This window comes from Pocillopora verrucosa, chromosome 8 (genome assembly GCF_036669915.1).
Source record: "Pocillopora verrucosa isolate sample1 chromosome 8, ASM3666991v2, whole genome shotgun sequence".
Taxonomy (NCBI): domain Eukaryota; kingdom Metazoa; phylum Cnidaria; class Anthozoa; order Scleractinia; family Pocilloporidae; genus Pocillopora; species Pocillopora verrucosa.
Window position 1 is genome coordinate 2557096 of NC_089319.1, and position 13747 is coordinate 2570842.

At 36.1% G+C, this 13747-nt stretch overlaps 1 protein-coding gene and 1 pseudogene across 7 annotated transcripts; both read left to right on the forward strand.

Annotated features, from left to right (window-relative positions):
• Positions 1-71: 71 nt before the first annotated feature.
• On the forward strand, positions 72-5028 carry LOC136282858 (uncharacterized; annotated as a pseudogene).
• A 157-nt stretch (positions 5029-5185) lies between these two features.
• LOC131790251 (uncharacterized) lies at positions 5186-13569 on the forward strand. 7 transcript variants are annotated; one of them, XM_059107438.2, is made up of 16 exons: positions 5260-5398; positions 6382-6445; positions 7104-7205; positions 7583-7604; positions 8238-8307; positions 8516-8625; positions 8751-8873; positions 9297-9470; positions 10261-10306; positions 10431-10575; positions 10783-10893; positions 11162-11244; positions 11407-11565; positions 11869-11944; positions 12508-12557; positions 12679-13569. In XM_059107438.2, the coding sequence occupies exons 3-16, from the start codon at positions 7127-7129 to the stop codon at positions 12781-12783; spliced, it is 1353 nt and encodes a 450-aa protein (XP_058963421.2). In that variant the 5' UTR covers positions 5260-5398; positions 6382-6445; positions 7104-7126; the 3' UTR covers positions 12784-13569. The 7 variants fall into 7 exon arrangements, with proteins under 7 accessions (XP_066026777.1, XP_066026780.1, XP_066026782.1 ...); XM_066170683.1 differs by having other exon boundaries at positions 5258-6445; XM_066170682.1 differs by having other exon boundaries at positions 6382-7205.
• The last annotated feature ends 178 nt before the right edge of the window (positions 13570-13747 follow it).

Below are 13747 nucleotides of genomic sequence, written 5' to 3' on the forward strand. Positions count from 1 at the left end.
AGACGAAAATAACCACCAGCTGCTGGTACACTTTATGATACATACACCACCTATTACAGTGGCCCATCATTATGGCGGAAAGAACGCATTTTAATTTTATCACATTTTGTAAAAAGGAGCAAGTATATTTCTCGGCGCTGACATTCATTCTTCCATAGTTCTTTTCTTTTGTTACAACGAGCATATCAGACTTTCCCGGAGAATCGTGATCGTGTGGTATTATTGTATTTAATTTTTTTAATTCACACCGATCTATTTTCGATATTCCTTATTTTTTTAGGAAGCCCAAAGTCACGAGGAGGATCCCCCAGCTACTGCTGGTCGTGCAAGAAAAAGAGAGTCCTTTTTTTGTAAGTTTTATATTTCACGTGTGGGAGCATGATTTTTTTTGTTCAGCTTGTAAGCTGTTGTATATGAGATTTTCATTTTCTATTTTCTTTCAGGAGGCGTTTGAGACAGACTCAAGCAAGCGCAACCAGATGGATATACAGTACATGAAGTCTATGCAAACAAAAGTATTTCAGTGTTTCCTTTTTTTAATTTTATATTTTTGTTTTTATATTTATTTATTTATTTGAATTTCCCAATGTAATTTAACAAGACTTTAAATAAAAATTGTTTTTTTAAGCCCATGATATCGGGTTTGAAACTGTTTGTATCTACATCCCTAACAATGCAGTACCTCTGGAATTTTCTTTATTCTAAACTAGCCCTACCTTCCTTCCTTCCTTTCTGTCTGTCTGCGTGGCTTTCTTCCTCTATTTTTGCTCTATTTCTCTCTTTTTGTTTTTAGATGCAAGAATGGTATGCTAGGACTAAGCTGTCAGCACTTTGCTTTGCATTTTGGTAAGGCCAGTTCTGGATTGCAACAGGTTTAATGCTTTGACAGTTTAAGGCACTGATTGATGTTATTTATAGCCCACAGTATATTTTAAGTCTTGGAAGATATGGAACATTTTTCTGATTTCTCATTCACTTCTCTATACAAGTAATACTTATTTTAACTGGTTTAATTCATTAAATTCTGAGTGCATTTTAGCTTCATTTTGCTTTGCATCTGTTATAAGTACTTTATTTTGTTAGTCTAGTACCCACCTTTCTGCTTCCAGATTTTAATTTACAGTACAATACAGTTTGAATTTTTATTTCCTATAGTGCAACAAGTTTAAGCTCAAGAAATGGCAGCTGATGATGACATACCACCAGAAGACCCTGTGCAATTTAGAGTAGTAGATCTGAGGAAAACAGTAAAGAAATTTTAGCAAGCAAACTGGATAAACAGTTCATTTTTCACAAATGCAAACAGTTTTGGGGGTGATGTACTTAAAAGGCTATGCAATTTGTCTATTCTAATCATACAACACACAATTTTGTTTCTTTAAAGTGCTAAATTGAGTAGTAATGCAGTTGTTAAATATAAAAATTTAAGCACCCACTGTCAATTTTCCCATAAATTTGCAGAATATATATGGTGTATTTTCATGTCAGGAGATCTGAGCCTGGATGGGGGAAAGAAGCATGCAGACAAGTTTGGTGGCCTGAAGAAGTTGAGCTCACAGATGAAAATAAAAGCAGCAAGCGACCACATTTGGAGGATTTAATTTCAATAATGCATTCATACAGAAATTGGAATCAACAACAGCACCCTCAAGAGGTTGACATCACAGTCTAGATGATTCTGCTCTCAGTCCTGTGATTCCCATTCCTGTATCATCAGCACCAGCTTCTGCTTTTATTTCTGATCCTCCCTCATCTGCCCCTGAAGTTTTTGCAAGCCCCATTTGTCCTCCTGCTCTTTCATCAACATCTGCTGTCACCACTTCCATTTCTGATTCTCCCTTTGCAACTCCCAAAGGTCACATCCTGCCTTCTCTTCTATTTGAGGACATTGTTGAGAGGAAATTTGGGAGTGAATCAGTTTACTGTGGTAATACGTGGCAATCTGTACTGCAAACCTGCAGTGAACTGAATCAGATCCAAACATCAAAGATGCCAAGTATTCTAGGAAAACTGGATGAAGATGTAAGCTTCCTGTTATTAATTGAACTCCTTCTTTTTGTTCATTACTTTTTTGTGCATGTATGTGTGGCAAACAAACATACTATTTCATTTATTTATTTCACAATTTAATCTTGTCTAGGATGCAAGTATTTTGTTTTGAATTTACCATTCCTGAACATTCTCTATGTCATTTCATCAGCTGTCAGCTAAAGTTTTAATACCAGTTGTTTAGTTAGAAACTTGTTAAGGGGGCTATGTCCAAGCAGTTTGGTCCTACTAACTCCAAAAGGTGGATATTGTTTGTTTAAGGGTCCACTAATGCCAGGCCAATTCCAGTTCTTTAGTGTGATGTTCAAAAAGTTTCATTTTCAACTTATTGATTAGGGTTGGGGCATTTAATGAGGAATCCATCATGAGGGCAAACAATAATGAGAGTTAATTAACAACCTTTGACTATTAATATTAATGTTTTTTTGTTTTATTACCAATTTGTGATCTACCTATTAATGCAAGGTGTTTTTTCCTTTCCTAGACTGAAATCCATACAATCATAAAGCCCCAAATTGCAAGGGACATTTTAGGGTGCATGGTCAGATTGCCTTGGGAGGTGACCTTAAATTTATCTCCTCACAGTCTGGAACATCTCCCGAAGATCTCTTCACATCAGTTTAACAGCAGTGAGAATCAGTGCAGACTTCCTGAGCAGTAAAAAGTTCAGTAAGAGTTATTGACTTGGAATGATTATCATCATCATTATTACTATTATCATTATTTTCATTTATAAATTTTATTGTATTGGTTGTTATTAACTTTATATTCTATTGCTTTTAGAGATTTTCCAGCTATGTTGACTAGTCCATTTATGAGCTTGGTCTGGAGCCCTTCTACTCAAGTGGGGATGGAAACTGCTTTTATAATTCATTATCCATACTCATGTCTGAACATGAAAGTGACAGTGAATTTTTTGGACTGGGTGCAGCAATGTATGGTCTTGCTCACCATGACCACATTGTTGATACAGTAAGAACAATCAGTTATTTTTTGTTATGTTTGCTAAGCTTATTAGTGTACAATTTTAACGTCCTTGTTTTATGTTTTAAGTGAACTTTAACAGAGGTTTACCTCTGGATCTCCTTTTCAAAGCTGAGACTGAGGCATAATAAATCAATCTTAAATTAATCTTTGAAAATTCATTTATTAGTTCTTTCTTTAGGTGCTTGTTTATGTGGTTGCTTGTTATACAGAAATATTTTAATCCAGCTGTTAGAGAAATTTGCTACTTTGATATTCTCAGATTACTTAGCAAGCAATATAAGGTTGTGGTTTTTTTCGTTATCCTCTAAACACTAACTGCCATTCATGTCAATTCATTTCTTTTCATCAACTTCATTTGTTTCATTGACTGCTTGCAAAACCCAAAATCCTTTGATCACTTTTGATAATTACACAATGATTTTTTGTGCACATGGTTTTCAATCATATTTGACAACTGTCCAATAAACTAATATTTGTAGTAGCTAGATAGATAGCTTTATTAAAAATCCCATGGCAGCCTAATAAGGCTGAATTGCATGATTATTTACAATACAATACTGGCTAAAATTGTAGGAATAGTAGTCATCTCAGTGTCGTGTTAACCATTCCTGTAGTTACTTATAACCCTCTCTTTAGAAGTAACTAAACTGCATTTCGAAAAATTATATTCCGTTCGCAATATAACTTTAAAAGGAGTTACTTTGTGCTTCTGTCATATCTCTTTTAACAGAATGCGTGGCATTTTAGTGATAGAGGCGATGCTTTGTAGTGGGCAGCCAGTGTGAGTCTTTCACCAAACGAGGTTCAGGAAAATTAAAGGCAAATCCATTCAGGAAATTGTCGCAAAAAGTGTCCAAAGCCAAGTCTTCAATGCCTTAAAGAATTTTACTGATATTGGTAACTAACTTGTTACTTGTTCGTTTTAAGGACTGCCTCACATTCTTTTGAATCAATTCCACATCTTTATCATCTTATTACGACCAGTTATCAGCTCGTTTCTCCAGGCAAGTTGGCATTACAATACTGACATTCGCATTTTTTTAAAGAACTCTTACAGGTAACCTTTGCTGCCGGCTTTTTGAAGAAACCAATACAACAGCACTGCGAACTGTCTGGGGCTGTATGGTACAACACAAAACAAAGTCCTCCTTGTTGCTTCCAGCCAGACAGGGAAGAGGGGCCTTTTCACGTCATCTGGCTGCCACTTACAGGACAAGGAAACACCTTCAACCATATATGCCTCCTTCTGCCGTGGAAGTGTGGTGCATTAGATGCTTTCTTGTGCGTTTTTCAGGCGAGGATTTAACACCCAACTTTCAAGTCGCAATGAGATGGTGCAGTGCCTTACCTGCTTTGAGTGCTACCACTGCGTTTGTTTGGGCATTTCTTTCGAAGAGGCCAAGGATTCCACCATAGTGGATTGTGGCTGGACGTTGCCCCACCCATATCGGAGCCACGACATGTGAGTGTACAGTGGAATCCCTATTGTTCGAACCTCCTGATAACTCGAACCCTTGAAATGCTGTTTCCCTTCCCTCAGTCAAACACTGTAACTTTACACCGATTCCTAAAGCTACCTTATTATTTGAACAAAGTTTTGTTTATCTTGAATGTTAGAAAAAATCTTGATTCCACTGTACTTTCCCTGTCTTGTTTTGGCTCGTTTATAATGTTTTTAAACTAAGCGTTCTGTTCATTTTATCCATTATATTTTGTAGATCGGTGTACTCAAACCAAGGTAGCATTCTACGGTTTCTAGCGAAGGCATATTTGAAGGTTTGTACGTTAACGATACAATTATTATAAAGAATTTATCAAATCTAAATTACGGGTTAAAGTTTGTATTGCTTCCTTTCATTTTCAGACATTAACAACAGAACTCCTAATTAACAAAAGTATACATTAAGGTTGGCACTGAACACCAAACATCGTCTTTTGTTGCACCGAGACTTGATGAGGTTGGTAGCAACTGGACCCCTCGGAGTACACGCGGTAATTCCATTTGGAGATTTAAAAATATCTGAACAAAAAAAATTGCGATACTTAGAATCGCTTGTAGGACATAAGTTCTTGCATAATTTGAAACCTCCTTTGCTTCACAGAGACATAAAACCTGCCAATGTGCTGGCAGCTGAGAAAACTCACATCACAAAGTTGTGCGACATGGGTTTGAGCAAACTGAAGTCCGCGCTATCCCTTACTCACACGATTAGCTCAGCAATCCGAGGAACTCCCTCTTACATGGCCCCCGAATGTCTGCTTGAGAGGAAGAAAGCAGCAGTCCATTCAGATGTCTGGTCATTGGCATGTACGCTCGTTGAACTTTTCACCGAGATGGAATGTTGGGAGCAACTGTTGGAAGGTAAGGAAGCAGCGGCTGGAAGGAAAAGTGATGATTTCGACAGCGACGTTGAGTCACTTATTGCCATCACGAGGAAGAAAGAATGCCCGCGCTCAGTAGAATTCTTGCCAGACACAGTTGGTGCTTCCCTTCGGGGTATTCTCGTGGACTGTTTCAAGTATGAAACAAAAATGAGGCCAAGAGCTATTGACCTTGTAAATGCATTTTCGTAAAGGTTCTTAGAACTCACCAGTCAGTGTGAATAATGCTTGTAGCAGTTTAACCGTTTAAATATTTTGTTAATTTTTCAACAATGAAATGTTTCTGTTCAAGGACACAACTAAGGCTGTTAGAGTTTAGTTGAGGAAGGAGGAGTATTAGGAAAGTCTAGGTGTTGTTTCATCGACACACATGAGTTAGTTGAAATGGCGTAGTAGGCAAGATGTTGAGTGATCTGTTATAAAAATGCCATATTCATTCCTCGGCAATTCCCCACCGTTCCTCCTCTCCTCGTCTGGCCTGCCTTTAAGAAGGCATAATTGAACAACATGTTTTGACGAGTGTGGAATCTATATAATAATAAGCTTCAATTATGACTACTCAAGCACAGTGAGATAATTAAGAGGTTCTAGTCGGAAAACAAAGTAGGCGGCGTTATTCCATAATTTTCATATATTCCGGGACCTTCTTGGCAATCAACATTTTTGACGCTATCGTTGATATTTTTAGTTAACACTCGAAGATTTTGTACATTATCGATCGATAGACTAACTGACCATTCAACATTAGCATCAGTGTTAGTACAATTTACAACTTTATGTCCTGTTATAGTACTATTACAGTTATGTTCTAGTTATGACAAGTTATTCTCTTTCGACATCCTAACGAAAAAGTACTCGAAATAGCTTTGTTACGGGACATGAAAATGCCACATACGGACAACATAATGTAAGTAATGAAACTGTTGCTTTACCTTTACTTGTTATGTGCTTTTCCCACACTAGTCAACACGCAAGACGAGGGGCGAATGCTGGTAAAATGCGGCGAGAGAAAACCACAACGGTCGGATTAAGTCATCCATTTTAAGAAATTGGACAATCTCACAGTACAATTTAAGAGCCTCGCGTTCAATTAAACTATAATCTGGTTTGATCAATCTCTCTAGTTCTTCTAAATCCTTGTTATGTTCGACACAACTCTCAGCATACATTTCTTTGCAAAGAGTTACATCCTTGATGTCCACATTTATCAAGTAGTTGTGTGACTAAAACCATTAAGGATCAGGGACTTTTCGCTCACCGAAACATAACGACGCACATTGACGGACTTAAAAAATTTTTTCACCTCCTGAATACTGAAGACTGAATTAAGACTAAGGACAGAATTCTGTAGTGAGAAGTATGATTTCGTGAAGTGTAAAGCCTCAAGTCTTAACTCTTAAGTCATATTTTATAAGTCTGAAGTCCCTTCTCGGCTTTCGTAATGACACAACATCATTTCTCCCGATGGAAACTCTGACCATTTTGTTTCTAATCGTCTTCGCTTTTGTCGATCCCCCGGTTTGTAAAGTACCATCTAATCACAAATCCTTTGCGGAAACGTCATACAAGGTGTTACGTCGTGACTGTTTAACTCGACCTTTTAGCTTCCAGTCCTCCATTAGCTTTCCGATTTTGGTACCCAGTCTACCTCAGCAAGCTTCAATGTTTTGAATGATTTTGAATGGTTCACGTCGGCGTCTGTAGATCGATGGCAAAATTTCCAGTCAAATTGTACGTTTACGACCTCTCTAGAGGTATGGCAAGACAGCTGTCACCTTTTATACTTGGTAAGCTCGATAATAATAGAAGACTGCTTATTTTATTACGCGAGAAATATCCCAGCTGAAATATCTTTTAAATTTTGTTTCGCACTGTGACTCAGCAAAGATGCGACTGTTAAACACTTAATCCTTTAGAATAAAAGCCCAGAGTTACTAAGTTTTAAAATTCAGGGAATATTTTAAGGGCAAATTAAACATTTATCCGACCTCATCTTTTTAATTACAACCGAGCTGTCAGGTCTGTTTATTTGGTATGTAGATGTGATACCGAGCCAGCTTATTACATCTTAGTCTAACATCTACATATACATTTATTAAGGTGGTGAAATCTGTACAGACATCACACCAACTATTAGTTATTTTTTCTGCACTTGTATCCATAGGCAAGCAAATCGATGGCATCTGGTATGTGCTTATCTTTTTCTGAATAGAATATTGGGTGATTTTTTGCATTCCTAGCCTCGAATATATTTAAGATTTTAACTGTACTGTGTGCTCTGTTAATTATTCGCATCGGTAGTATGATTTTGATTTATGATTTTCAGTTCCCTTGGCCCATGACCTAACTATTCGTAGAAAGTTTTAAATGGCTATGAACAAGGAGCATTGCTTGGTTTGAAATGTTTGATCAGAATCAATCATTTTAAGCATTGTAGACACTGTATAATTACCTTTTCCAATTTAGTCCTGACAAAGATTATCACTAAGATCTGAACACGAATTCTCTCAACATATAACAGTAAATCAATTTGATTTTGGCTGTTCCTAAGAATTTGTTGCAAATCAGGCCAATATGTTGATAATTGGAGAGATTGCTTCAGTATGACCTCAGAGCCTCAGAATAGATATGACTTTCAGTAATCTTGTTGCTTGACTACTTAGTGTCATTCTACAATTAATTGCAAGTGATCACATGTATGTATTTTTTTTGTTTGTAAATTAAATTTACTTTTTGTCTTATTCAGGACCAAGTGTGGAGTTAAATGCTGTGTTATTTTCTTTTGCCTTTTTTTTATTATCTTTTAATACTTCTTTTAGGCATACAGGCCTGGTGTGTTATGATAGGGAGTTTTTTTATGGCGGTGACGGAATAAACAGTTGTCTCCCAGTATGTAATATCTTAATCTTTTCTCTAACTACAGTAATTCAAGAAATACTGTAAGGTCTTGAAGTAAATCTGGACTCCTGGTTCAACTCTGAAATCTGAACAAGACATTATTAATTTCTGGTAGCATGACTGCTACAGCTTTCTTTTCTCTTTTACTTGTACCATAGGTTACTTTCTACTGATTGAAACAATTTCTTTTTTTTGTCAGGGTGGAACAATTCTTGGTAGTCCAGATGAGGTTGTTGATCTTGGTGATACAGAAATAACTCAAGATCTTTTCATTGATTTTTTAAGTGCTGTTGGACAAGAAGATTTTAGGTACATAGTGATTCACTTTATGTCCTTCTTTTCAGTAAACTTGCAAGTAAATGAAGCTCTCTTTACAAAGCTGTAGAAATCACTTAACACTCATTACTAACTTTTTGTTTTGAATTGATTATCAGAGGAGAAAACTATAACTTGTTTGAACACAACTGCAACACCTTCTCATCAGAAGTGGCCATGTTTCTGACTGGGAATAAAATACCACAACATATTCGAGACCTTCCCTCAGAAGTTCTGAACAGGTAAATGTGTACAATAAACAACTATTACTAACAGTAATGATAGAATCATTTTTATACAGTATGCAAGTTGATTTGTTGACACAGGACAGCCTTATGTTTGAATCAGTGACCAATAGTGGTGAAGATCTCAGACCTTGAATACAGGGAAAAGGGGCAGGAAGAAGGGTGTATATGAAGAAGTGAAAAAAATTAAGTAGTGTGGTTTCTATTGTTTGTGGGAGGGAGCATTGATTGGGAGCCTAATGGGGGTGTAATATACAGCTGGGGGTCTAAGGATACTAAGAATTTTGACCATGAGGCAGGGTAATTCTTGTTTTATTTTTTTGCAATGGCTACAGTTTAGTCATGGTAGATTCATTCTTAAAAATTAATATATTTTTTGGTGATAATCAATAAATAACTGTTGAACTGAATTTTTTTTAGTTCATTTGGTCAGATGATAAGACCCATGATAGACTCTGTATCTGTGAGGCCTTCAGGAGGCACGTCAATATCCCCTACACCATCAACATCAACATCAAGAGCACCAGAATCAATATTTGAGCCAAGAAATGGTCCCCCTGGAAAGACTAAGCAAAGGGAACCACCAGATGGCTGGTAATTGGTCTATTAGATCATGATAAAAATAATTGAGAAACTGTACTATTTATTTTTGGGCTTGAGAAATAACTTAAGCTTACTAAAATTAACATTTCTACAGTTACCAAATGACTTTGCACAGATACATGCACCCTAAGCAAAATTATGGTTTTTAGGGTGTGTTTACTGATGGAGTTGTTAAAAATTAGAGGAATGGAGGGAACAAATTGTTTATCCACAGCTCTCTGGCTTGTTTCTAGAAGTGTTGCATCATTCTATTGAACAGCCAGCTTCCAAACCAGTAACTATGCAGGTTAAGTTATAAGTTTGTGCTCACTGGCATGTACAGTTGCTAAGGTATTGGATATACACAATGTACATAGCACATGTTGTAGGTGGACCAAGGTTATCCTAAATTTCTCAAAACTTTTATAATTCCTTTATATGTAATATCTAACCTAAAAGGAATTTTAAGAGGTATTTCAAACCTTAGATCAGATGAAAACACGCACATATACCCAACATGTACATCAATATTTTTAAAAACTCCAATTCAAAACCTGTCAATTGTACTTGACAGAATCTCTCAGGACCTTATTTACAATCATTGATAATTAATAATTAGAATTACTTTTTACAGACTGAGTAAGCTTGATTCTTGGGCTAATACTGTTATACTAATAACTATTTAAGATTAACAAATAGAGTAAGATTATCATTCACCAAATGAAGTAACTTAATAGGAACTTACATCTGTTCTGTATTTATTTATTTAATATATATATTTTTTTTTTGGCTCAAACCCTAGTCAAGGTGCCATATCAAGGAACCCTAATGTTTATAAGGATGTTAAGGTAAGTTTTAATACAATATGATGACGAAAGATATATGTTCATATGCTTTGCACCAAGTTTATAAAATGAAAGTATACTGCTGGTTATTTTTGATGACTACACATATATTTGTTTGTCTCAAAAGGGCCCATCATTGATATCTGATCTGAGAGAGTGTTTGAAAAAAATGGAATTGTCAGATGAAGATCTAATTTACCTTGATGAACTTAAAAGATGCTTTGAAGCTGAAAACCTTTCAAAAGTGAATGAGAGCCAGATTCAAAAATTAGGTAAGTTATATTTTGCAATAGGTTTTGTACTGAATTGAGCCACACTGCAACAATAACTAGATTCTTCGTCTTCTACAACTATCAAACCCCTCTTTTATTTAAAAAAAAATATTAATATCACTTCATTGGGCAATAAAGTACTTTATTCAGATATCAGTGAATGATCTACATTCCTATTAAATAAATACTGATTTTTTTTTCCTTCAGATCAGCTTATTGATAAATACCTGACAGAGGAAGGCAGCCAGGCACTACATCTCACTTTAAAACTTCTGCAGTTGTTATCACAGTGTGAAAAATTGTTTTCATCATCCAAAGGTGAGATGATTGACATAAAATTGATATTTTGAACATATTCCATCCCATTTTCTTGTACTTCTATGTTTTTACAATTATTCTCTCTTTTATAATTAGCATATGATACCAGCATGCAAACATGCATTGTAAATTGTATGTGAATTGTTACAGTATCAGGCAAACCTGTGTCTCTGGGTTAATTTTTTTTGATATGAAGAGGGAGGACAATTTTTGAGTATTACTCTGTGCTGAGTCCATAAATGTTATGTACTTGTTTTATCATGAACAGGACTACAGGAGACTGTAAAAAAGGCCTGTGGGAGTTTCCCAAGCATTCCATCTTGTGCAACTCAAGTTGAGTGCATCAAATTGGTAAATGAAACATACTATCATAAATGATATTGTTCAGGTCTTGAATTCGATAGAAGTCCGAGTCAGAAATTATCAAATTTTTTATGAATATCATAGTGTTAGCCAAAGTTATGTTTTGTTTCATTTTGCTACCTTGATGATACATTTTTTCTTTCGTGGCAGTTTTGCTGTGCTATCAGCCATCCGTCTGGTCACTCCTCCTTGCTTGGTGACAGTCACCCCACACCTCTTCCTTCTGTGACAATCAATTGTCTCCTTAGCAAAGATTCGGAACTCCAAACTGTCGGAGCTGCTTTAGTTTCCAATATCGCAAGACTAAAGGTACTTGCGTGTTCAGTGTGTATTTTATTATAATCAGCACTCCAAGTTGCAACCATTTTGGTTGCTAGATTTTCAGCGAAAGTAGTCAGCCAAATGACGGCTTGAAAACCTTGGGTTTGGACAACTGGTGACATCTGTTTATGATCTTTGTATAGCTAGTCGTGCTTCTCAGTGGTCTGTCTTTTCATTTAGTCGTTCATTTTTTTTCGTACATTTAATATATAATTTTTTAACACTGAAACTGTTTTATGATTTTTCTCGATCGTGATTTATTTTTATTTATTATTTGTGCTCACCCATCAGATACACGAAGACATTGCGTTAGAGTGTTCTACAGCCGTCATTGAACTTTTAAACAGAAATGTTTCTCCAGAGACAGGTAAGTTCTATGGAGGGAGTTGGTTCTAAACATCGTGTTTGCCACCGAACTGCGCATTCCAAAATGTCTTTTTTAGCCAGTAGTTTATGACCAGTAGCTCGTTATGTTAGTGTTCAGTAATTAAAAAAAAGCGAGAGATACATTTCAAAATGGCATGCGTGAACAGCGTTTCGTCCATTTCTAAATATAGCAGGTAATTTAGTGTTAACAACTGGGTTGAAAACGTAAATTAGCCACCGTAAAGAGTAAAATAGCTGACGTTTCGAACGTTAGCCCTTCGTCAATCGCTCTGACGAAGGGCCAACGCTCGAAACGTCAGCTTTTTTACTCTTTACGGTGGCTAATTTACGTTTTCAACCCAGTTGTTAACACTAAATTACCTGCTATACTCTCCCACCGACGCAGCACCACAGTTTCTTTAGAAACTTACCCCTTTATTCATTTCTAAATATAGACTGAAAGAATGTTTTTGTGTGCCCCCTTTTTTTTATCTTCATTCTCGCCCCTGATAGATGTTTATTAAGTGTTGGGACTCACTAAAGCAAATCGCTGTTCGTTTTCAGAACATAATTGTCTGTACGCTTTAAGAAAATTCATGGATTACAATTCAGAGGTAACGTAAGAATGTTGCTGTTCTTAATGGTATATTAATTTTGTTGTCTCATTACATTTTTCAAATCCATTCATAGGTACATTTTTTACCTGAGAAAAAATATATATTTTTTTAATGTCAGGTGGCTGCCCTTGTAAGTGTTATGGGAGTAAATGTTGGCAAGTACAAAGGAAGATCCTCTGAAGTTGATGAACTTTGTAGAGATTTGGAAAAGTTACTCAGTTGATATCAGCCTGAGACATTGCGCACACAGATGATGAAAAAAAAATCACATTTAAAATAAAATTTTAATTTCTGAGGAGAAATTTTAACCCGTTCGTAGGTGGGTTGAGAAATTATTGCTTCAGATGACGTCATGTCTTCTTCGTAAACTCCGCCCGCAGCGTGGTCACACTAAATTTTGGTCGAATAATATTGCAGAGCTCGTAGAGCGTAGCACTATATCTACATCACCGCGTTGATCAGCGGATGATTCAACACAAAGTATGTATAAGAAAGTAAAGGAAAAGAAAACACGGAAAGTAAAAGTTCCAACTAGATCTTGGAACAAGGTTTCATTTTTAGTGACCTGTTCCGGAAATTCATTGGGGAAGTAGAAGTCGAGAACAGAACTTTGAGATTAAAAAGAAAAAAAACCTGTAGATTAAAACAAGTTATTACCTCGTCAGCTGAAAATCTTCAACATAGATTAGCTTGCAATTATTTGGCTGAGGCGAAGTGAATGTTGTGCACAAAATTCAACGAGCCTCAAGGCAGGTAATTGTCTTAATGAAATTTCAAAACGAAGCAAGTTTTACAAACAAAAAGTGTATATAAAAATATTTCTGCCTGTCATCACTTAAGAGAGCATGCCTTGACAGGAGTTTTCTTGGTAAATTGCTTTTACGGTGTGCTCGTTGATTATTTAAAGTTTTCAAATATTTTAAATGCTTTAAACTCAAGTAAGATGTCGAATTTCTTTACTCTGACATTTTCATGTTTGTTACTGAACGACTTGGAAATAAACGAACTATAGTTATTCTACAAGACTGGGAGTTTTCTTGTGAAACCTCGGTTCGTATGCTCAACACTGTGTCTTTCGACTAAGTGAGAAGGCCATTCGGAAACACATTTGGCTCCAGGTCATGACATGAGGGCCAAAGATTTTCCTGTCTGTTCCGACCCAACTCAGTCAATAACCATTTATCATA